Source organism: Gopherus flavomarginatus, chromosome 19 (assembly GCF_025201925.1).
Source record: "Gopherus flavomarginatus isolate rGopFla2 chromosome 19, rGopFla2.mat.asm, whole genome shotgun sequence".
NCBI classification, from domain to species: domain Eukaryota; kingdom Metazoa; phylum Chordata; order Testudines; family Testudinidae; genus Gopherus; species Gopherus flavomarginatus.
The window spans coordinates 8222678-8248950 of NC_066635.1; the positions used below are offsets into that span (position 1 = coordinate 8222678).

General features: G+C 42.3%; 1 protein-coding gene across 8 annotated transcripts in view; it reads right to left on the minus strand.

The window, feature by feature from the left end:
* CAMKK1 (calcium/calmodulin dependent protein kinase kinase 1) overlaps nt 1-26273 on the minus strand; it is a 181022-nt gene that overhangs the window by 111991 nt on the left and 42758 nt on the right. For 5 of the 8 annotated variants that reach the window (XM_050929417.1, XM_050929423.1, XM_050929418.1 and 2 more), the window contains exon 2: nt 6904-7473. In XM_050929417.1, coding sequence (XP_050785374.1) covers nt 6904-7371 — 468 coding nt within the window. In that variant the 5' untranslated portion in view covers nt 7372-7473. Of the gene's footprint in view, nt 1-6903; nt 7474-9274; nt 9337-14998; nt 15029-26273 lie in introns of those variants that run through there. The other 3 variants (XM_050929419.1, XM_050929422.1, XM_050929416.1) reach the window with 3 other exon arrangements.

The window sequence follows — 26273 nt, forward strand, 5'->3', positions numbered from 1 at the left end:
CTCAATATCTTGTATATAATGAAGAGGAAGGTGCAAGCTGTAGATACAGACAGCTAATATTGAAGGACACAGTGCAGTTCAGTGGACAGAACACTGGACTCTGTGCCAGGAGACCTTTATTCTAATCCTAGCTCTGCAATGACTTGTTATGGACCTTAGTACTAAAACTCTTTGTGCTTCAGTTGAAGATCACGTTACTCCCCTTTTTAAGGCATTTTGAGACCTATGGATGAAAAGCAAGTAATTTCATTAGTAATATTAATCAATCTTAAAGGAATTACAGAGTAAGTGTACTACAGAGTTAGGGCAAGAACTTATGCAACAGGTCCTCCTGGCCACAGTTCAAGAACTAGCCCCGCTCCTGAAAGGAGATTTCCGCTCAGCTTTCTAGGCAAGGAACAACCACCCCAAAAGGACTAGTAGAATCTCTACAGGTGTATGGCAGGCTCTTCTATAATACATCAGATATCCACAGTAGATAGACCTATCAGATTATCCCATCCATCTACCTGCAGCACATTCTTTAGTGTTTTTTTGAAATTAGTTTTAAGCATAGGAACTATGGTGGCAAAGCACTGAACTGCTGCAACTCCTGGCATAATGACTGATGAAAGCATAGCCAATACCGGATCAGAAATTCTGATACATCCCAGGGTCTAGCTGGACAATCCATCTTGGTTTCTGATTGATGTAGACTATCCCTGCATATCTGACAAAGTGCAGATGTGTTCATGGATTTAATCTTCATTTTTGCAAAGACTATAATTTACCTTGGGTAATGACTGCTAGCTCTGGATGATGGATGCACTGTCTCTAGAAAGACATTGACTGATGACGCCAAACAGTCAGTGCAAGGAGAAAGGAGTAGTTTTAAAGGCACTTTAACACATGCAGGTCACCAATGCCTTCAGTACAAATGTGTCCCACAGGACTCACCTGGAAAGGACTTGAAAGGTCATCTGCACTGAAACCTGGTGATTATTCAACTACTGGAGAGGCAAGTCTGTGAGCCTGCCCTATTGGCCTCTCAGCTCACAAAGGAACTGTTTACCAAAGCTTCCTTAGGGATCTGTATAAAAAGCAGCACAGCATGATCATAATTATCACCGCAGTTATATTCATCTCTGGCAGGATAAAAGCCTCAATGTGGCATCAACCAAGACACTTGGAATGTCCCCTCTCCCCGCCCATAACTCCTCTGCCAAGTGACTACTCTCTCTCTTCATTCAAATCCACTCTAATGACTCTCTTCTGTAGTGAAGCACAGAAGAAGCAAGTGAATAGACAATAGCGTAAGCTTTAAACAAATTCCTATTCATCCTGGGGGCTTCCTCATACATCTTTGTCAACCATATCTATCTTGTTTTGACTGTAAGTATGCTGGAAGAGGAACTGTCTGTATTGTGTCCTGTACAGACCTGAGCTCACTGTCAATGCTTAAACAAATGATAAACAACCTAGTGGTAGTTGTGCAAAAGATACCAGCGCATCACTCCATTTATTCATTCTCACCTCTCCTTGTGATATCAAATATCTCTGAGCTCCACTAGTCAGTGATTAGCCTCTGTTCTACATTCTCTGTCATTGCCCATATTTCCCCTCTGCCTGCCACCTCTTACAGGACAGCGTTATCAGTCCTGTTTTCTGTAATAAAAAGCAACCACCTTCACTGTTTACTGTTCAGTACCACTGTCCAGTAGAGTTCTCTTTGAGTTAGCCTCCAATTCTCTTTTTGGCCCATCTTCCTAGTTGGAAATAGCATGTATAACAACCCCACGGGATGGCTCATCAGTAGAGATAGGGCCCAGACTCTTCAGCACAGTTCTCCATTGAGTGAGCTAAAGGAGTTATTCCATTAGTCAGCAGCAGCCTCTTATCCTCTATCTTAATCAGTGCATGGGTTGGCCAGAGAGGAAGAATAGTCTTATGATAAACGACTTGTTGGGGACTCAGGATATATGGTTCAATTTCTGGCTGTGGCTCTTCCTGTGTCACCTTTGGAAAGCCACTTCATCTCTCAGTGCCTCCGTTTCCCATCACATCCCTTTGTGTGACATGTCTATTTAAACTATAAGCTCTTTGGGGCAGAGATGCTGTCCTATCTGTCTAAACAGCACTCAACGCAATTGCATCCCAATGTTGGCTGGGACCTCTAGATGCTACTATAATACAATTGAGCAATAATAATAATGTGAGGTTGTATTTTAAAATTCCACATCAGTAAATAAAATTTTTAGTGTAAATATAGTACTGATGTCTTAAAATTCCTAGAGCCAAAAAATGGAGGCCAAGCTTTCAAAATCTGACCCAGAGCCTACTGTCCTGCATGTTTCCTTCTCATTTCCGTTTGTAATGTCTTACAGAGAAACACCTCACTGAAGCATAACTATCCTGGACACTTCCCAGAAGAGTACTAGAAGAAGGCGTTATTTCAGTGGTTGACTCATACAGATGCCATAAAAGATTAGCCTTCATGGGGAAAAAAAGTATTTTCTGGACAGATAACAGTGCTGACCTTAAACATACAGACTAAGGAAATGTGTATTCCACAAACATAATCAACACCTACCGTTTGCTCCCAGGAAACCAAGTATCTGTGAGCATGTGGACGTGAGCCCTCAACCTCTCTCTAAATGTACCCCTAAATGCCTATGAGAATCAATGCTCAGGGCCACGGGAAAAAACAAACAAACAAACCCATAGCAACTTTTCTCCCCAAGGTAACTCTGCCCTACCCTCACAAAGACTGCAGATTCCTATCCAAGAGCCTATAGCACCTTCTCATCTCAGTTCACACAGATTGGCACACCCAGCTCCCCAGGTACAACTAAATACCATGGTACACAGATAAGAATGAACCCTGCTTGTGTGGCACAATCAACTACAGAAAGTTTTGTTCATCCTTGTTTTTTGAAAATGATTGTCTGAAGCAAGTGGGGTTATGTTGGACGTAAATCAGGGCAGAAGTGGCCTGGAAAGCAAAAGATACCATTATTTGAATTATAGTAGTGCCTAGGGAGCCCTGATCACAGCTGAGGCCCATTGTGCTAGGTACTGTACAAATACAGAAAGAAACAGATGAAAACCTCTGGGCGCACATACCCACACCCACACTCTATATTGAACAAATGAAGGATTCTAGAGGAGTTCTGGAGGGGAAAAGCTTGTACTGCAAAATATACAGATAATAAAAACCATAACCAAAGTCTGCAAGATTGCGCCTATAGATTTCCAGGCTACCCTTAAAACCTGAACCATAATATTGTTGTCTTTAAAAATATCACAAGGTCCCTCTGACTTAGACTCCCTGCCAATGTATCCCTTCACCTCTTCCTGTTGCAGTGATGCTCCATTAATATGTATGATGCTTTCCATAGAATGCAGCTTTGTTAAGTATTTCAGTCATGGTGTAGTAGGGCTCTTAATAGCTACGTTAAACTGACCATTAAAAATGCAGCACTGCACAATAAAAACTGCTACTGGAGAAGAGAAATGAAGGTCTCTGTATTTGCATTTCAAACCAAGCTTCTTTTCGAAAGCAACATCTATTGACTAAGATATTGATTTTATATGAGTGTTTTGATTCTTTTGAATTTCCCTGCAGATTGGAACTTGTAATATATTCCACTGCAGTTACCTTGAAACAAATTTCATTCCCAGCACAGTAGAAATCACTGCAGAATTACAGCGCTGACATTCAGAAGTCAAGTAAGTTTTCTGAAATTTGTTCTGAACCTCCATTAAAGCATATTACTGGGGCTAAAGAATACTGCAGACACCTATAGTTTGTTATATTCATATATTTATTCTTTTATTAATGCTAGAGTGCAATGAATTCCTATCTCACGGCTCAGTGACTCACAAAGGTCCACCGCTCCAAAAAATACAACAGAACAATAGTTTAAAAGTAATAATAATTTGTGCTTTTACAGTATCTTTCACCTGAGGATCAAAATGAGATTTACAAAGGAAGTAAGTAGAATTATATCCATTCTTCAGGAGGGGAACATTAAACCACAGGAAGGCTAAGTGACTTTGCCCAAGGTCATTCAGTAACTAAGTGGTAGAGTTTGGATTAGAACCCAGAGTTTTGACTTCCAGGCTCATGCTCTAGCTATTAAAGGATGTAGCCTCCATAATACAGAGCTATCCTCTGCCCTCAGCTGCATCTCACTGACTGTAGCAGGGTGGCATGGGTGTAAGAGGTTAGTAGTTAGCCCATAAGGATAAGCTGTGGGCAGTACCTTAAAACCTTTAGTTAAGCATCCAATAGTTTAGATGTTCATTTGACTCTCTGAACCTTTTGATATTACCCATCCCTTTAGGCAGGCCACAGCTCTACCTTCCAACAGACCCTGAATCTCCCTATCTTTACCGAGTCACTCATCTTCCCATCCTCACCTTCACTGTCAAGTCATTCCTGTGGACTGGCCATGCAGCCTCTCTCATCTCTGATGATCATCACTGAAACCCTTCCTCTGGAGCAAACAATTCAGACACCACGAAATGCACCTCGCCCCACTGAACCCCCCAAACTATTAAAATCTCCCACACTAAGGAAGGCAAGTACATGAGAAGACTATGAAACTGGAGAACTGGGACCCACCTGAAAGGCTACTGTGGTTCCTCCATCTAGCTGCTGTCTCCAGAGGGAAAGGAGATTTGGTGGCAATAATGGTGTGGAAACTGCCACGGAACTCTCTCTTCCAGTAATCTCTTGAGTGACCAGACTGTGCTGAGGGTTCTCAATACAGGTGATGGAGGAGGGAAAAGATTCCCCATCCCAGCTGTTCTATGCCTCCTACTGCAACTTCAGGGCTAGATCAGCAACCCCCCTATGTAGGACAAGGCTAACAGATATTGTGTAGTCACAGACTCCCCACTCCATCACCACTTGCAACTACTCCTATCCACCTTCCCCCTGCCACAGAGGGATCTCCAAGGAGCATTACACTGTGATGAGCTAGGGATCCTCACCCCCCATGTACACTCCCCAAATCCTGTTTCCACTCTACTACATGCAGAGGGACAGTTCTGGTCTTTGCAGTCAGGGACCTTCAACTCCCATGCAGGGGAAGGCCAGGAGGTGCCACTAAATTCTTACTATCTAATGATGAAAGATGAAACCTCAGCATGAAACCACTGGTCACTGAACTGAATTGGCTTGGCAGCTATCTTTCTGTAAAGCGTAGAGAAAGGAGGAAGGAAAGAAAGAGGAAGACGAAGGGGTTGTAGAAACAGGAAGCAAAAGAGGAAGAGAAACATGGGGAAACAGGCATGCGGCTCGAATTCATGGAGGTGCCAGATTCTTGAGTGCTTAGCATCTACACGTAGTGATAGATGTTCAAAAAAGCTCAGCTCCCATTTAGGCACCAAAATAAGCGACCAAATGGGAGCTGCGTAGGGCTGGCCAGAAAACAAGGATTCTGTTTTGTAAAAATATTTGAGATTTCAGAATTTGTTTTTGTTCTGCAAAACGAACAAAACAGAACGAAGCCCTTTCACAAAGGGCATTCACCAGAGACGAGGAAGACCCAGATTCAACCTCATTAAGAGCAAGGACTTGAACTTGGGTCTCCCCAGCTCCTGAGCTATTGGCTACTTTAGCCTGGGGTCTCTCTCTCTCTCTCTAAATTTTATCTTGGATCTAAGACACATTCCTGATAAAAGCTTTGTCAAAACCAATATATTTCCCCCAAAGGTTTTGGTTTTGATGAATCAGCATTTTCCAATGAAAAAAATCCTCACCAGCTCTAGAGCTGACCTCTTTGGAAATCTGGCCTTAAGAGAACTACCGATGGTCTTGTGTATCCTGGAATCTCACACATTAGGGAAGGAAAAGATCAGTATATCTTTGCCTCCCTCCAGTCAGGATTGTTTTCCAGTACTCTGTCCAGAATAGCTTTCGATGGTCTGAGTGAAGTTGTAAGTGCTATTCTGAGAGCGGGTTACAGAGTTTACAAAAGGAATCCAGGCCTTTCATTATGCAGAGCTTTCAAAGAAAACCCTATCAAAGTTTCAGCGTTGTCTGTGAGCACTTCCTGTATTATTCAAGCGCTGTACAGCTTGCTTTATCACTGTGGACTGCTTCATGCCTTATTTTATTCAGTGAGCTCTGAGGTGTGAAATAGGACTGTGTAATCTGCACATTCACAAAGCTGTTTGGTGGGGCTCTTGGGGAGTCCATGCAATCCTGGAAACACTGTGTGAGGAACTTAGCTTCTACCTGAGGAATTATTTTTGGAAGTCAATAAAAATGTAAAAAATCAGGAGAGGGAGATCGCAATATATTTACACTTCACATGAAATTAAATCATGTCTCCAATAACCACAACCTCATTCACGTGGCATGATGGGAAATGCCTGATCTCCACATGCGTAAACCCATAAAATAATCATGACAAAGCTGCCACAGCAGATAAACTTCTTGAGAGCACATGCGGTAAAAAAACCCAAGGAAATTCATTTGAAACCAGCCTTACTGCTACTCATTAAAAAAAAAGAATGGGATACCAAATTTAGCCTACCGAGCTGCTGCTTCTACTATTCAACTGGAATAGTTATAAGGAAGGCATTAACTTCAATGGGACAACTCATGTGCTGGGCACATGCTTACGAAGCTTACTGAATCATGACCTAGATGATCAGATGGTCCATTTACAATAGAAGTAAGGACTGCTTCAAGTGTTGAAGGCACAGACATATACAAGTTGCTTACCTATGTTACAACCTATGCTACAAGTTGCTTATAATCTTAGCTTATTATTGTTTTTAGGCATTTCTGCATAAGTTAAATTTACTGCCTCTGAAACTATTGGCTTTGGACGCTAAAGTTTCCTATCAGCAGGCTGAAAAGACAGCATAATACCTTGGCATCATCATTACAGCAGAAAAGAAACCTACCTCAGAATCTGAGATGGCGATCCGGTTGGACTCTATCGTTGGTCTCCTCACTATACGTGGCAAGATATGTGTTAAAGGTCCTGTTGCATAAGGACCATAGCCTGGAGCATTGGTAGAAGCCAGGTAGCTTCCTGTAGATCTTTCCTGAAGAGACAACTTTCGGCTGGATAGAACTGGCCTAGTGGGAGCTTTCTTTGGAACATTCATCTGATGAACATCGTCTGGGTCTTGTGAAGGTAAAGATTCATTTGTTACCATGTCACTATGGACCCCATTCCTCTGCATGTCTGCTACACTGTCAGAAAAGACTGTGTCATTCTCTTCTATTGCTTCCTGAACATTTTGGTCATCTATATTAGGCCCAACAGCAACATCTATGGCTGCTACTCTCTCTGCCAGGTCAGTCTGAGTGTCTTTGCAGCATGTGTCTGCACCTTCATCAGTGGTGTCGGCCGGAGAATCTCCCATAACTGTGTGTGGTTCTCAAGATCTCAGATGACACTGCAGATAGCTGTTGTTTTAGGGCTCACGGAAAACATGTGACATGAAGGACGTTCTCCACATGGATCTCTAGAAGGAAACACAATGAAAGATTACTGAGTGATGGCATCAGCTAAGCAAGGATGTAGCCAAAACCTCCAGCAGCAGGCACGTGAAAAAGACTCGAAGAAAATGAAGGCAGAATGTCAGCAGGGAGCCATAAGTTAAAAACATCCAGAAGGAAAAGCAAAACCAATCAACAAACTAGTTACAAAACATTTACAAGTGATAAGGGCAGAATTTCATCAGTTAATCTGGAAGTCAGCTAAAAGATACTTCTGCTTTTCATATCTAGATCAACAGATAGTGTTAGTTTCTAATACCGGAAGGAGGAAATTAGTACAGCCTCTTAAAAGAATAATGACGGGGATGAAAAGCCAAATATCTGATCTTGTTTTAAATCACATTTATAGGTAAAGCATGTCACAATTTCAGGGCAACTGCACCAGTATTTCCTCCTGTGTGGTCTGTGAGAGGACCCCTTTAAAGATTTCTGGCTCCCAGCCTTCGCCTCTCCTAGAGGAAGATCCATGTCTCTCTCTTCTGGCAGAGATTTTTAAGGCAGCAGTGCTCTCAGATGTACACTCTGATACCCCCACAGGCCAGTCTGCCTAAATGCCAGCACCTGCGCTTTGCTTTCTCTCTGTGGACTTTGCCAGCAGTTACAAGTTACCACATAGTTCCTTCTAAGCAAGCACATTTATTATTAAAGTAGCAGCATTAAAAAAAAAGAAAGAACCTACACACATGCTAAATAGCTTATCAGTGATCACTCCCAATTCCAACATATGGCTCAACTTGGTTTTCCATGTGATTACAAGAAAAGCCTCAAGTCAGTTTAAACTCGGGTTATTTATCCAAGCACCCTTTCCTTGTTTACTGGTCTCTGGAGACTTTAGCCTGAACCAGAATATTCGAGCCTCCCTGAGAGGAGATACCTTCTGGAGGTGTTAAAGCTGAATGATTTGCTCTAATCGTCCCCTACTGTTTTCACTTCCTGGAGGAGCTGTGTTCACCCTCCCCTGATGGGACTGCATGCGACATCTGACCCACAATGACACATAAACCATTCAGAAACTTAATATAATATGGTCTCCCAAAGATATTGCAAGAGGTTGCCTTATCTATCACACAGCATGGAACATGGAAAAACGCATATTGTGAACCAACCATTCTTACAGAGTGCATCAAATCCATAGCCACATAGGACTTCACGATGATCACTACACTGTCCATCTTAGTGCCTGAGAACTTAGATCTCACAACCTCCTGCTGGGAAAAAAGCCTATATCCGCCTGCACTAAAGGGAACTCTCTGTGACGTTTCCATCTGGTGTTATCTGAACCGGTGAACTGCTAGATCACTCCAATCCTTGATTCTGGGAGCCAGCCTGACCCTGCTCTGCTGTGAGAACCCCCCATTCCTGGGCTGTTCACACACAGCCTCTGGCATGTCAGCTGCTCCCAGCTACTTGCAACCGAATAACACTAGCCAATATCTGTGGTCCCAGACACAACCCTAGAAACCTCCATCTTGCAGTGTCCATTTATGCCCACTGGACACTTCAAGATTATATAAATTCATCAATTTAACAAAGAAATTGATATGTACCAGGCTTGTTATCACAAGGGGAGTCTCTGACATGCTTTAAACCAAACACACTGCTTCAGGTAGAATAAACAAACAGATTTATTAACTACAAAGACTGACTTCTAATCACTTAAAATATAAGCATAACAAGTCAGATTTGGTCAAATGAAATAAAAGCAAAACACAGTCTAAGCTGATCTTAACACTTTCAATGCCCTTTCAAATTCAAGATGCTTCTCACCACAAGCTGGCTGGTTGCTCTTCAGCGAGGTTCTCCCCTTTGATCAGCACTTCAGTCGCTTGGTGTGGTGTCTGTAGATGTAGGTGGAAGAGAGAGGAAGAGCATGTCAAACCTCTCTCCCTCTTATCATGTCCTTTCTTCCCTCTTGATTTTACCTTCCTTTCAGAGTCAGGTGAGCATTACCTCATCGCAGTCCTCAACTGACCAAAGGAAGGGGAGTGACTCACTCAAGAGTCCAACAGATCCTTTTTTGTTGCCTAGGCCAGTGTCCTTTGTTCCTGTGAGGCTGGGCTGGTTTTGTCCCATGCATGCCCTGATGAGGTGTGAACTGCCCCTCTGCTTCTGCAGAATTTTTGCATGGTCTTGCTTTAAGCCATGAGGACGCATTTTCAACCTCATAACTATATACATGAAATTACAACCTATAACATAACACTACTATAACAACGATTACTATGATATTACCACAACAACAATGCTCAGTACATCATGAACCTTCCGATGACACCCATCACGACAAACTTTGCATTAGATACAACACAATCATATTATAAGGATTAACATGGGGGTGTAAGGTGTTCCCACGAGGTACAGAACGTCACACTCTTCTTTTGCTGTTAGCAGTACAGGGCCAATGATACACAGTTAAACCTTGCTGATTCCAGTCACTAAGGGGCAGTCACACATACTCACATGTCCAATTCATTACAATAGAATCAACAGAAAAGTTTTTTAAAACATACAAAAGGACTAGTACATGAGCTGCAGTGTAAATATGTGACAGAGTTGCTCTCTAATACATTCTGAAAGGGTGATGAAAAAGGGTGAAATTAGCTATCTGATGGGTACATTAACTTAACCACCAACTACCTACGACTATAAAAAAAGCTGATAGGTCCACAAAAGCAAATGATCATATATAATATACAGCTGTCACCTACTAATCATCTCTGACAACACAGTGCTGCAGGACATATACATCTGAATCCCTTAACTGGATTTTTTGTCTGGTTAGTCCTAGCATTTCTCTCTTACTCTGGATTATGTTTAGTGAAGTACAAAAATGCAAGAATAAAGACTCAAGCAGGCTAGTATTTACGCATAAGTCGAGTTATTAATTATTGTCATACACTGGTTCTGATGTCACCTACGCCAGTCTGACTCCAGCACGAATGGAATTACTTGTGATTCACACCAGTTTGCAAATCAAGATCAGAAGCAGCCTATCGCCTTCAGTCCAGGCAGACACAGGACTTTGCTGTAGATCATGGGGATTCTGTGCACAGATCAAAGGAAGGTCCTGGCCCTAAGCATTCAATAAATGCACAATTAAAAATAATGAAGCTGAACCTTGCTGCAAAGAGGCTGTGAAGAGGGTTTAAGAGAAAAACTGCATGAGCAGGTAAGGATGTGGGGTCCAGTTTTGCCCTTATTTACATCTACGCAGCCTCATGGACTTCAATAGGGTTTTATGGGTGTAAGCAAGGGAAGAATTAGGCCTACAATCTTAACTCCAGATCACATCTGATCACATGCCAACAGGTAAGAATTTTCATGCTTTGTTAGCACACTAAATGTCACAGAATGGAAAGAAGCAAAACTGAACAATTTTCCCCTTGCAGTAACACTGTTCTCCCTCCCATGCATAATCATTCCCTGCTCTCTCTGCAGTTTACCTAAGTGACAAAAATGTCACAGTCATTAGAAGCTGCAATCAAATGGCAGATCAGTTTTAAAATCTTATATTAAAACTATATTGAACTATCTAGCCCCAAAGCATGAATCCCCTTCAGAGAATAGGGATGCTCACAGAGTAAGGAGCAAGAGAGAAATTTCTGATACCCCCACCAAGAACCCATTAATGCTCCATCAACTGTAAGTGTACAATCTGGATGAGCTTTCCAGAGAGGAATGCTGCATTCACACTAAACATAAATGTTTGCATATAGATTTGGCTAATTTCTGTTCATGTAGAGCACAGGGTTGTGGACATTGCAGCCCTGTGACTTCACCAGTAACTCTGAAGCAGCTTTATTAGTGCTCTGTGGCCTGGAGATGGGAAGCCTGTGAAGAACTCCTGTCCAAAGCTTGTACACTTGGGCTTTGCACTGGAGTCAAGAGTTTTGGCCCCTAGAGTGTAGAAACTAGCCTTTATCACAGCATAGGAAGGAGATGGATTCCCATGGATTAGTGAAGTCATTAAGTCAAGGAAGAGACAGATCCATCCCACATACAATTTGTTACCAGATTGTCTCTGACAGGCTCACTGTTAAGATGCAGCAGCAACAGATGCAGCTCTGGATAGAGGTGCATACCATGCAAACTGATCTACTCACACTGTTTGTGCACGCTCCAGCTTCAGCATTTACTTCAGATCAGAACAAAGAAGCCTCAAACCATTTAATCTGATGTACAAAAGGGTTATCTGAAAGCATAATTAATCACCATTCCAGAATTCCAACCGATTTCATCCTCCACTGAGGATTAGCTTGACAATTTAAACATGGCTTCGATTTTTTTGTTAAAAAGAAATCAGGTTGTTCCAAAACACAAGCCATTTCCTTCAGAGGCAATAGCCCATGGTCACTTACAAATCACCTTAAAGAGTCACCTTTTTAACTGATACTCTCCCTAAAGAGTATCAGTTAAAAAGAAACAAACCCAGAACAGCAGTAAATGCTCCAAAGCTTTTTTCTGCTGCTGCTTATTATAGATTTTGGGGGCATTTGCTTTTGGGGCATTTCTCAGGCTGGCAGTTAAAATACACGGACTGTCTGCCAGAAGTGATAGCTCAGTCTATTGCACAAATCCCCCCCCCCCAGTGAAGCTGGGGTGTCTAACCCTTCCCCCACTACCTGGAAAGACCCTGGGGCACTTGGGCTGGCTGTTATGAAACATATTAAATAGTAATATCTGTGTTACACTGTGGTTACTCTTTCATACCCTCAGGCCAAGTGCCTCAGTATCTCAGTCTTTCAGAAAGAAACTCCCTGCATGCTCTCTGTATACAAAACAGACACGTCTTATTATTTTAGACTAAGAAAACAACAAAACAAGAAAGAACAAATGCAAAATTTCCATGAAAGAGGGCAGTGTGCTCATCTCCTCTGCAGCAGTCTGTGCTGGACTGAATACAAAATGGCTGTCAGTTTCTGCTGGCAACATGCTTCTTAGAGATTTAAAGATGTAGTACATAGACATTGACTTCTAAGAATTGTAAAATAAAACTAAGTGTTTTTGGGGGGGAAGAAGGGGGTTAAATTTATCCTTCCAGTGTATTAAATGACTTCTTTACAAAAAAATAAAACTCCACAAGTTTGCCACACAGGGGCTAATACAGAGATTATTGGGTATTCCAGAGCCAATCACAGGGACAATGTAGGAAAGAACCTTGCCAGGAACCCCACATCCCACCTTGCACACTGACATAGTCACTTCTGCAGCAAGTCTCTGCAGGAATTTAGGACTAAGGAGTGTAGGTGTGTTGACCATGAACAGAGCTATGGCCAGAGGGCCCCATGCACAGTGTGGAAATGCATGGCCCAAACCACATATATCGAGTGGATTGCGTGTGCTAGTCCTCCCTGCATCCAACAGGAGCAGAAAATGGTGGGCTTACTGTGCACATGGCTCAGCATTAAGGCACATACATTGCAAATGAGGATTTCTTCCTTCTTTCCCACTGTTTTAGTGTGCAAGCCCTTTTGCTTAAACCTGGCTCACAATCTCAGAGCTGAGCTCCAAGGCATTTTTAGAGATATTGCCACTCTATACAGAATAATGATTAATACAATGTTACATTCATACAGCGCTTTATGCCAAAAGATCCCAAAGCGCTTTACATATTATACAAACACTACTGTAAGTAGCCTATTGACTTCAATAGGACTACTCACAGTACTGGAATCCCCAGACTGTAAGCACTTGGGGCAGGTACTGTCTATTATGTGTTTATACAGTTCCTAGCACAACCTTGATCTGATCTTGGTTGCAGCCTCTAGGCACTAGTGTAATGCAAATAGTAATAAGCCATACGAGGCTTTACATACACAGAACACCACAGTAAACAATCAGATTCTGTAGATATCACTCTATAATTGGACAGAATTCAAAGGAAAATGAGTTTGCCTCTACATTAGGGTTTGTTTGTTTTGTTTTTTGATATGATATTTATATCTCTGCCACAGAATTCTAACAATTCTTAAGAGGCCGGTTCAACAACAACCTTATAGAAAGTTTCTTATTCTCTATTCAATTCTCCACAAATAGGAATTATCAAAACAACTGATTTCAGGATAAGCAAACAAAATACCCATCCACTCTCATTTTACACTTTGTAATTATACAAGACCCAGCACCAAATAGCAAGTATTTCCCTGAAGCACAATCTACAGTGGACAGAGCCCCAAGTCTGGAAAACTTGTCAGGCATAACATTACTGCCTCTTATAAGGATTCTGAATAGCAACCCAGAGCCAGCACCTCAAGTGAAAAAAAGCTGAACCACACAGTCGCTATCTATAAACCATATCCTGCATCTGTGGGCAGGGTGCTTTAGACATGGTCATCTGTCTGATGCCAACCAAAGTCAAACATCTGTCTTGATCAAAGGATTACGCTGCAGACATGAACCAAAGATACAGATAAGTTTATATAAGCCCAATTAATTTACTTACTGATATCTTATTTTTTATTTTTCACTTTAAAAGGAGCTATTCCCCTGCAGCACGTAGACCATCACTTTAAAGTTGATTATGTTTTTGTGCAGCTTTGCAATTTATTTTTCAAACGGTTGCACGTTTTCCAGATATGCTCTGCACAGAGCACAGTATGAAATATACATTTATAAAGAGTGTGTTTCTGAAAAAGGTCTCTCTGTACTGTATGTGGAAGCCAGAGGAGGATGAATTGAGTTTTGCTGTTCTATAAAGTACTTGCAAACACTGGTTGAAATGAAAATCACAAATTTGCTTCAATGTTTGGTTCATTCCCTTGGTCAACAAGAATTTTCTTCTTTAGATGATGGATGGATAAATTTGTGATTAGGACACTTGGAACTCCGGAGATCTGGGTTCATTTCCTAGCTCTGCTATAGACTACTCAAGTGACCTTGGGTAAGTCACTTAGTATCTCTTTGTGTCTCTGATCTCCAATGTTTGCGTTTTCTATTTAGGTTGTAAGCTCTCTGGAGGAGAGACTGTCTCTTAGTAAGTATTTATACAGTGCCTAGCACTTTGGCACCTGATGTACATTGTCAAACAAATAATGATTAATAACAATAACAAGTGCAAATATTTGCTCTCTCTGAGTTTGGGGGCTGATTTTCATGATGCATTAAACACTCACTCTCTGGAAATCAGGCCCTATTAAGAGATCTCAAGTTGAGCAATCAAAATCTCTAGCTACTTTTGAAAATAATGGCCTTCAATGCTATCTGGTACATGGCAGTACCCCCTTGCTTCTAAAACCACCTGCTAATATAGGGCAGCAATAAGAGATGCCATTACTGGCCTTCAAAAATATACCCAGGATATGCTATTCTGAAACATGCCCCCTAACATCTATCTAGCCACATACGGTTCTTATCACTGTAGTATCTAAGCACAGCAGCCATAGAGTTAAACCATCTTTTCTGCAAAGAATTCTAAGCTCCAAAGCTATTATTTGTTTTCTCATGTCTAACTGCTTCCCAAGCAACACAGTGCCTGAACAAAAGGCCGCCTACCATCTCCTTCTTCACCAGAGATATTGCAGGAGGATGCATGAAGGAATCCGTCTTTGTAGAAGTTAATTTCCTTCTGAGCATCTGCAAAAAGAGCCCCACAGCAACTCTCAGCCTCAGGGCAGCCAAAGCTGAATGAATACAAATGACCAGAGGCTATAACAAGGAATGGCCAAAAGAGAAAGAATGCTGGCAACGCCTGCAGAGATGACCAAGACAGACATACACTATAATCTCTCTGGGTTTTGCTCAATGTTTGGATAGCACCGAGTAGAGAGGCCTGGATCCCTGGGTGGAGTCCCGAGATATTACCACATAACAAATACATAATAACAACGTATTGTTTGGATCATCTGTATATGTCAGCCTCCTTCTCCCTTGGGTTTGTTTATTACTCTGTTTTATAGAACACTCTCTTGTTATTTGAACAGATAACTTGCCTTCCTGTGTAGTCACATGATCTTGCTATTGTAACACTTGTCTGTCTTCTTCCCTTAAACCCCCCCCCCCTTTTTTATTAACTGTTTATGATCCTCGCTTATCATGCCATGGCTGAATATTAGATTGTAAGAGCAAAAATCTTCATCTATTTCAGAATGCTCTAAATATTAACTAGTGAATGGAGGAGACCGGAAGGATGGTCTGTGGTTATGGCCCTGCACTGGAACTCAAAAGATGTGGGTTCAGTTCCTCATTCTGCCACAGACTCCTTGTGGGATCTTGGGAAAATCACCTAAATCACTCTGTGTGACAACTGTCCATTTGTAAAATGGCAATACTACTACCTCCTTTTTCTGCCTTGATTATTAGACTGTAGGCTCTTTGGGGGCAGAGACCATCTCTTACTATCTGCTTGTATAACATCGAGCACAATGGGGGCAGTTCTCAGTTGTGGTCACTAGATGGTACTGTATCACAAGTAAGAATAAATAATATTAATAAGAATAAGAATATTAAGAATAATTAATAACAAATTAACACTCTCTCTTTTGTAGCAAGCCAGGATGCTGAACTTAACACTCAAACACACCACAGCCAAAACAAAAGAAAATGAACATCTTTTGCTTAGTATATGTCAGGGATAGGCAACCTGCAGTATGCAAGCTGATTTTCAGAGGCACTCACACTGCCCAGGTCCTGGCCATCGATTCAGGGGGCTCTGCATTTTAATTTAATTTTAAATGAAGCTTCTTAAACTTTTTAAAAACCTTAATTACTTATCATACAACAATAGTTTAGTTATATATTATAGAAAGAGACCTTCTAAAAACATTAAAATGTATTACTGGCACATGAAACCTTAAATTAGAGTGAATAAATGAAGACTCGGCACACCACTTCTGAAAGGTTGCTGATCCCTGGTATATGTGGTTCAGAAAATTTTACAAAAGACTTCACGAATGCATTATACTTCATCATTGCATGTTCTAATTTCATGATCACTCCAACTGGCATAATCAGATGCAATTACACTAATTGCACATATAAGCAATAATCAACCAAAAATTACACTATAAAATATTCTCCTTAAGGAAATTCCTACAACAAAAAAACATTAGGGAGACTAAAAGAGCTGAGTGGCAAATCTATTCAAGTGAAAGGAAAGTTAGCATTCAGGCTTAAAGCCCCAAGACTGTGATGAAATAAGACACTGCTACAACACTGTTTTACTGTCCACAGATATATCTGGGAACCCATTTTTAACTTTCGTTAAGTAAGTGCAACTCTCATTGAAATAAATGAGAGTTGTGTCCGATGAATTTGGACCCTACACATACGGTATCTCTCAGCCATTGCTGTAAATTTCTTTGCTGTTGAAGGTTTGTCTTATATCTTTTACTGAAGAGATGGGACCAGCTACACAGTCTGGTTTCTAAAGATCTCTTGAACTTTGATTCCAGATCCAAAATATGTAGCTCATACACATCTCTATTTTAGTACTTTAATGTTGTTTCTCACTGAATAATTACAACAGATTATTTTATTTTGCTGTTCCTTTCCTCTCCTCTCCTTTCTTGATGGCCTTTCATTGTCAGCTCAGGAGTAAATTCCTGGGGAAACTGAGGCTCCAAGGTTAATGACCTGATTATCAGCAGTGCTGAGCACCCTTACATCCCACTGAAGTCAACAAAAGTGCTCAGCACCTCTGAAAATCAGGCAATAAGTAACTTGCCCAAAGTCACTCAGAAGGATTTGGTATCAGATGTGAGTAGTCCTTTGTTCTGAACACTAGGCCATCCATGTCTCTCTCCTAAACACCCTATCAGGTAGAGATGACCAACACAGACATACAGCTTGGACTTTATGTATATGCCAACCTGCTCCATTACAAATACATTTAGCATTTTTGTAATACTCTTTTTTTTTCTGAGAACGACAAAATTTGAAGCAGGCCATAGGACAAGCTAAGGGGAACTAGCACAATAACCATCTGCAGGTTGTTTTTGTTGTTGTTTGTGGGGGGGGTTGCTTTAAAATAATAGAAGACATCAGAATCAATGAACCATAATGATTGAAGTATTTTTAAATATTAATAGTGAAGTATCTTGACCCACCTAATTCAACAGCAAAGTAACAAGTGAAGACACTATACTCTATTTAGGATTCAAAACAGTGAGCAAGTTTCCTTTTAATAATGGCTTTTCAAACATCTGTGCCAACAGGAAGCTAAACAGCAAACAAAAATAAAAAATACTTGGATTGTTCCCAGGTAAATAAATACATGGATTAGTCTCAGGCATGCCATTTTCTTGTGTTCTCTGTAATGATGTCTTGAAATTGCCCTAAAAAAGGCATGCAAGGACAAATGAACGGAAAAAGGGGAACCACTGGAACTGGAACTTAAGAAGTAGTTTCCAAAAATTGGGCCTGATGATCCCACAGAGTGGAAAAATTGCCTTTGACTTCAATTGGAGCAGGATCAGGCCCATATGACACTCAACAAATTATCTCTGAAACACTGCAAAAGCATCATGGCCTTTCAGTAACAGTGTGGTAATCAGGGTGCACCCTCTCGGAATCAGCACAGGGCAGAAGACTATGGAAAGAGAGTCTTATTTGCAGCTTGAAAGGAAAGGAGAGAGAAATGCACAGCAATGAAAGTGGTTTCATGTGCATATATTTGCATGAATAAACAGTGCACAAGGAGTCTGCTTCCTGTTTTTAACAAGGGCTTTGTTTGTTACAATTCTAGATAGTCCCTGCTGTTTGCATTGTGGCTCAAGTGGGACCTATCGTGGAATCTCATCAAAGGTTTCCTGAAAGTGAGGAAAAGCTGCTAAAGGAGCAATAGTTATTATCAGACTAAACTGTGACCCTGACCAAAGGAAAACAAATGTAATAAACAACATTTGGGTTTTCTTCTGAGACAATAGTTATTGCTGGCTGCATGCCCACTCTCACATACTGGACAGTATGTACAGTACTTTGCATTAATGGCTATGTCATAGGCCAGAGGTCGGCAACCTTTCAGAAGTGGGGTGCCGAGCCTTCATTTATTTACTCTAATTTAAGGTTTTGCGTGCCAGTAATACATTTTAACATTTTTAGAAGGTCTCTTTCTATAAGTCTATAATATATAACTAAACTATTTTGTATGATAAGTAATTAAGGTTTTTAAAAAGTTTAAGAAGCTTAATTTGAAATTAAAGTAAAATGCAGAGCCCCCTGGACCAGTGGCCAGGAACCGAGCAGTGTAAGTGCCACTGAAAAATCAGCTCGTGTGCCGCGTTTGGCACACATACCATAGGTTGCCTATCCCTGTTGTGGGCATTAAACCAGATTCATGAAACCACAGGATTATCCACTTAATTACAGATGCACTGATTTTCTACATACTAATCATAACAACAGAGCCCCCACGGCCTCCATGTGGGATACTCCCACTTAAGGCACAAGAAGTTTCACTAAGTTGCCTGTGTGGAGTTTCTTGCACATTCTTCATGGCAAAATGTGGACAAACTCTCTGTCTCCTCCAGCCCCATCAAAGAAGCACTTTTGGGGCCCAATCTTGACATCACTGGGCCACTCATCCGGCCCTAAAAGAGAGGGACTTCAACATAGCAAGCTGACCTTTCCAGCGAAGCCGTTCTCTGAAGCACTTCTCAAAGCTCAGCCGCTCTTTTAAAATAAGAATATTAGTAATCTGTTGCCATAGCAATGCTTCCTTACCCTTGATAACAAATACTCCAGCACTTAGCTTCTATAAACTCTGCCTACCACCCCCTTCTCCCAGTCTAGCATTATCCTCTGTCTCTCTCCACTTTTTGTTCTTATTACTTATCTGTCATTTAAAACAATTAATACAATAGTTGCTAGGAAGCAGCACTGTTCAGTCATCTCACACACAACTGCCTAACTTGCAGCAGTGCCTAGTACCTGCAGCTCTTCGCTGACTTCAACTGCAGTTGCAGGCACTGGTCACCTCTGAAAAGCCGAGTGATTTCAATTCCCAAAACTGCAGTGATGGAGCTGTATATTCCCCTCAGAGCACAGACAGCTTCTCACTCCTCTCAACTTTCACATCTAGAGTGGATTTTATAAAGTTGTCATTGTTGCTTTCTGCTACCCAATCTGTCTGTCTGACTTCCCCTGTTGTCTTTTGTCTTATACTTAAAATGTAAACTCTTTGGGCCAGGGTTTTGTACAGCACCTAGCACAATGGTGTCCTGGTCCATGACTAGGACTTCTAGGTGCTATGGTAATAATAAATAAATAAATAAATAAAAATAAGCAAGCGTGCGTTCAGCCACAAGTTATTGGGCTCAATAGTGTTCATTTACGAGTAGAGAAGAATAATTCCCTCTCAAAGAAATCACTGGGTGAAATTCTCTGATCTGTGCTATACAGGAGGTCAGACATGATGTTGATCATAATGGACTTAAAATCTATAACTCTGAATTATTTTCCAGTAGCTGATTAAGATTAATGACACTCTTAAGAAAACTATTTATGGCTTTCCTTTCACCAGTTCGGTTCAACAATAAAGCCCTATTTTGTGGCTTCCTGTTTTTGAAGTTATGGGCTATTGCATTTCAGTGGGAATTCTCATTTACATAACTATCATTCCCAAATGACCTAACAGTGTTTTACAGACGTTAACCCTGAAGACCTCTAGGCTGGACAGTGGGCAAGAACAATCATTTTACCGAATGGGAAATAGGGCAGAGAGTCTTACTAAAGTCCTGGTACAGCCAGGTACAGAACACAAGAAGTTCTGACTCTCAGTCAGAACACCCCAGCCTATTGTAGAATTGTTGGTTACAACTGTCTTTGCTGGAAGGGAATGGACAAATGGGACACCTGCACTTACATTGTCCCCTAGACCATCCATCATTCTAAAGACTGCAGGAGAAACTTAGACCAGGCTGTCCAGATGGTGTCTGCTTAATTGGTAAACCAATCTTAACCACGCTTGTAGAGGGCAAAGATGCAGTCTTGCATACAAGGTTACATAAGCCGATGCTGCTCTCTGACCCTGCAATCTGAGGCTCATTTGGGCCTGAGGGGGAGACACAGATTATAAATAGTTCAGAACCTCTCTTGAGGAAGAAAGACCTTCGCTACCAGTAGTGCTGGAACTAAGAGTGCTACCACATCCCCTGGTTTCCACGGTTTCCATCAGCACCCACACCGTAAAAATTCTTTTAGCACCCATCTTTGCTATTGTAGAATAGAGCAAGGCCCTGATAAATTCCAGTCTCTGTGTGAGAACCAGTGTTGACTTGTCTTTGTTCAGCGTAAGTCCTAGAGCGTCAAAAAGAGAGAGAATGAACTGGAAATGTGCAACGACCTGATGATGGGATGTGCCACAACATGTGATGGTGGCAGACCAGGTGCCAGATCTTGCCAGGGCTTAGGCTACAGCTGAACACTGACAACTTCATTGCTGGAAACCAGTCTGTTTCACCTATGTGTTAGTACAGCTAAGGTGGCTTTTGAACATATAACAATGTGTTTAGTATGTAGACATTATGAAGTGCTTGTAAGTTGCTGAATGCTTTAGTCTTACTTATAATAGTTTCATTATATGCTATAATATTTAAGTTTTTGCATATGACTGTAAAAAATAAAACTGCGAATTCAGTCAGGAGTGATCGTCTTCTAACCACCAAGGTCTATTATAACTAACTGGGCCATTGTGGGACATCACAATACAAAGACTTTGTTAATTATCCCTTCACACCCAGAAAGAGGCTACCTGCAAAAGGGCTCATCCCATTAACCTGAATTCTGGAAGAAGGAAATAAAAACAGCAGACAAGAAAATGTTTCATCTCTCTTCTGGTGTTTGGATTCTCACGGGGCTGGAACTATGAAATAGAAGAGAGATTCCCCAAGGTCAAATTGGGTTAGCCACAAAAAAGACATTCAGAGCTGCCAGATTACTACAAATTTGTCACCTTTTAAAACCATAGATTCCAACTCATCTGTGGATATGTGCTTGCCTGCTTTAAACCTTGTAATAACGCTCTAATTTCTTTGTCCGAGTTGATAAATCTTTAGTTAATTTCATGATTGGCTACAAACCTTGTCTTTGGTGAGATAGTTAAGGTACAGATTGACACGGGGTGAGTCTCTTGGGACTGGGACCGGGACCAATCTGAATATTGTGTGATCTTTGGTGTCTTGCCACCAATTATCACTAAATCCTGCTTGCCTGGGTAGTAAGAGAGACTAGAATGGCCAAGGGAACTGTCTGTAACTCCACAGTAAGACTGTTATAGTGCTTCAGAAGTTCACATTTGTTAATGAGTTGATGAAGTCTAATTATAGTCTACCGGTTTGGGATCATTGCCCTATTTCTTGGCACTCACAGTCGTGAGCCACTCCAGCCAGTGTGACACCCCACGCTAGCCAGTCATCTAGGTGAAGGACGATGTGTATATTTTTCCTCCTGAAGAATGGCACCTCTACTGCCACACATTTTGTGAGGACATGTGGGTCTGATGCTAGGCCAAAAGGGAAGAACAGTATACTGATATTGCCTGCCCACTGCCATGAATCTGGGAAACTTCCTGTGATTTGGAAGTAAGTATTGCAAAGATTGAGGGCAGCAAATCAACTGCTGTGATCCAGAAAGGGAAGTTTAGATGATAGGGAGACTATGCAGAAGCTAACATACTTGATTAACACATTGAGACTGCAAAGATCCAGAATGGACCTTAGACCACACTTAGACTTGAGGAGTAGAAAATATTTTGAATAAAATCCCTTTCTTTGAAACTGAAGGGAGACTTCTTCCACAGGTCCTTCAGCTTTTAATGCAAGCTGCACCTGAATCTCTTGAGCAAGCGGATACTTAGCGATGCGTACCTGAAAAGGGATGGGGACGGAGAGTGGGAAGGGGAGATGGAGAGAAACTGGATTGGATATTCCAGTCTCTGGATACTTAGGGCCCACTTGCCCATGGTTATGGACTCCCACACATCCAAAAAGTGCGACAGTCTTTTCCCAAGTGGAGAGATAACAGTGAATGGATTGTGAATCACTGGTTTGCTGTCATCACAGGAATAGTCAGAAATTGATTTCCCTACAGATACCTGAAAATGGGCCTGCTGGTTGGAGACAAAGCTGGAGCTCTGAGTTCCGTGCCTTCTCTTCAGTAATTCCACTTGACTGGGTGGGTAGAAAGGTTGTCTATAGCAATGCTGGGAATGAAGAGTCTTGTGTTCTCTCTTCTTGGTTATAGGGCCATAAAACTTTAAGAAAGGGTCACTCCAAATTTTTTGAACAAATGCTATGTTTCATTAGTCTCATCTGAAAATAGAAAACCACCACCAAAGGGAAGGACCACTATAGTCTGTTGTATGTTGGGCATGTGACTGGGTCCACTACTGACCGCTAGGATGATGCCTTCTCCTGGTCACTCAGGGATATAGCTCATGAGGTCAACATCACTTCCCATGGTTGCACGCCATCTCTACGACTCTCCCTCTGGGTCTTTAGATTCTCTCTCGCTCTTCAGGCTGCTGCGGCCTCTTCGTGACTCATCCCTCCAGCCAGGTAACCAAATGATTTCCGCTTCTGGGGTTGGAAAGTCTCTTCCTACAGACAAGCTCAGGCAGTCTTCCTATTCACTGCCTCGTAGTGCAACTCCCTCAGTAGCTGGCAGGGGAACCCGAGCCTGCTCTCTACTCCAGTTCTGGCTCAGGGATCTTCTAGATGTTCCCTCTTAGACCTTATTGCCTTTCCCTGAGCCCTTTCCTACCTTCCTGGCTTTGCACCCATCTGTGTTTACCAGCCCAAATGCATCTCCTCTCTCTCAGGGAGTGATTGCAGACTTTCCCAGCAGCTTCCTCAGCTTCTAATTTCCTGTCTTTATAAATCCCAGCCCAAATCTTGGGTTAATTAGCCCCCTTCTCAGTCTGCATTAACCCTTTCAGGACAGGTGTTGGGTAAACACCCCATCACAGACACTATAACAGAATTATATAACCCTGAGAATTTTCTCATTATGATTGCAGAGGCATAATCTTGGAGGAACTATCTGCAGCGTCTAGTGCAGACTGAAGAAATGTTTTCCAACTAAACGGTCTTCCATCATCAAGGTTTAGAACGCTTTCCTGGAATCCTCAGAGAGTTTATCTACAAACTTTGACAGAGCCTCCCATTTAAGTAAATCATACTTGGCTAACAGTGCCTGTTGATTAGCTGCTGGCATTTGTAGAAATGAAGTGGAATAAATCTTTGTGTCCAGTCTCTGAGGCTCTTTCCTTGGGGGCTGATCTGAACCTCGCTTGCCTTGGCCTCTCATTGGCACCCATGACTACTAGGGAATTTGGAGCTGGATAAGAGTCAAAATACTTGAATCCCTGGGCAGGTACATGGTAGTATTTGTCTAGCTGTGGGAGACAGTGACCCAGGTGTACTCCATAGGGCTTTCAGTGGCTCCAAAAGAGCCTCATTAATCAGGACTACCACCCTTCCTGGGGTTGCTCCTTTGAAGAATATCCAACAGCTTGTGGGTATTTCCCTGCAAGAACTCAACGTCTATACCAAGCAGAAAGGCCATTTTTCTAGCAAATCCTGATAGGATTTAAAATCTTGAGGGACAGGTGACGATGAGCTTGAGACCAGCGAGTCCTCTGGGGAGGGCAAGGATAAATTTATGACAGCCAGTGTAGCTGCCTGGAGCAAAGCTTGTTCCATCAACAATGGCTCATCTTTCTGGGGTGGGTGTAGAGCAGGAAAATGCCTGCTCACTCTTCCAGCACACAAGACTCTAACATGGATGACTCCAGAGACATCCTCCTGCAGCCAAGTGGAGGATCTAATGGGGGCCCCACAGGTTCCGTACAGTAAGACACTGGAGGCAAAACTGTCTCAGGCCACACCAGCCTCTCCTTACTACATGACTGGTACAATCTGGCACCAAGGGTCGTCTTCTTGAGGTGACCTGGATGATTTACTGAACTTCGTGCACCACAGCAGGGATGGAGAGGAGCTAGAGGGGGCCCTCTGAAATATCAGTTGGCATAGAAGGTACCAAACCCAGTGGATCTACTGGGCGGCCCAATCTGTGCAACTCATTTCGGGACAAAAACAAAGGCAGTACTGGAGGTGGCAGCATGGTCAGTATCGCAAACACCTCCTGGGACATTAAAGGTCTCGCCTCTAAGCCTGGTAGAAGAATAGGCTTACCAGGTGGCAATGTATTGCCCAGTGTCAACACCCAGACAGACTAAAGCCTCAGTACTGGAGCCCCAGATGAACGCACAGTCGGTACCGGTGCTGAAGACACAGACAGGGCAGTTTTAGATTTTCTCTTAACTGGCATCAGTGATGGTGCTAGCAATAGTCCCTGCCCCAGTGCTGACAAAGTAGAGAGCCCGTGGAGAGTCAGAGCCAACAGGAGTCCCGTAGGCTCCTATATCAGTGGTGAACCAGGGACAGACAGAGCAGGTTCTTCGCCACCTTATGTGCCTGTGAGGTTGGAGGCACCATGTGCAGAGTGGGAACACTGTCCATCAGTACCAGACTTGGCATCTGCCACACAAACAGATCCAGAGTCAATGGAATAGAGCCGAGAGTCTCTTGTCTCGGTATCAGGAAGATACAGGCTGACAGCCCAACTCTACCCAGGTACCTGGTGAATCTTGGCGCTGCTCCAATCCCCTCTTTGTGGTGGAAGATAAGCCTCTTTTACAGCTTGAATGGCTCCTATCAGTCTTATGGGTCCTTTTGCAAGGAACCCCAGGAGAGGAAGACCAACCTCTCCTCACTCCTGGAGGGTAGATGGAGTCCAAAAGTCTGTCTGAAGCCTGCACCATGGTAGATGACTGCATGCGGGCAGAGCAATCCAGGGCCGGTGTCAGTACCGAGGCAGGCCTCATTGCCTGTTCCAGGAGGTGCTGTTTGAGACACAGATATGTGGAGATGAGAATGCGCTTCTTGAAGGACCAGCAGATACTACACATCTCTGAGACACAATAAACAACAACGTGTGCGGTCACTTTTAGGAATGGACACCCCTCATAAAGGCCGGAGAGTGCTGAATGCCCCCACTGCTCAGCACTGCCACTAACCACACGAACCCAACAAAAGCAGAGAAGAGAAAACTAAAACAGTAAATAAAACCCAATTTACAGGATTATCAGCTAACTGTGGCACAGAAGAGACCATAAGGAAAACCACATGGGGAGTTCAGATTCAGGTCATGAGTGGTAAGAAGGAACTGAGTGGGTACAGGGCAGCGCCGCCCTTATACAGCCTCAAGGAGGGCCATTGAAGGCATAGGGCATGTGTGTGCCCCTTCCCACCTGGTACTGCTGTGGAAAGTTTTTCTAGCTCTTGCACACTGGGCACACATACACCTGAGTGGAATACACATCTGCATCCCTTCGAAGAATATATTTCTTTGCTCTATTTTTTCCCAGCTTCATTTCTATAAAAACAAAGTTGGCAGCAATTTTTGTATAATCATTTTTTACTGTTTCCCGTCTAGTCAGTTACGCTACTCACATGTTTAAAGTTAAGCATGTGTGTTCATCTTCTCAGGATCATGGCCTTAAGGCTAGATTTTCAAAGGTATTTAGATGTTGCAGTGCTCAGTGTTGCAGATTAAGGCTCCTAACTTCAGTTTTCTAAAGGGATTTAGGCACTAAAAACCAGTGGAATTTAGGGTCCTAAGTGATTAAACCCCTTTTGAAAATGAGACTTAGATTCCTACATAAGGCATTACAATGCTGAGCATCATAACACCTAATACCTTTAAAAACCTGGGCCTTACTCACTTCCCTTGTTGGTCCTATGCATCTTTCACAGAGCAGCAAGGTAAA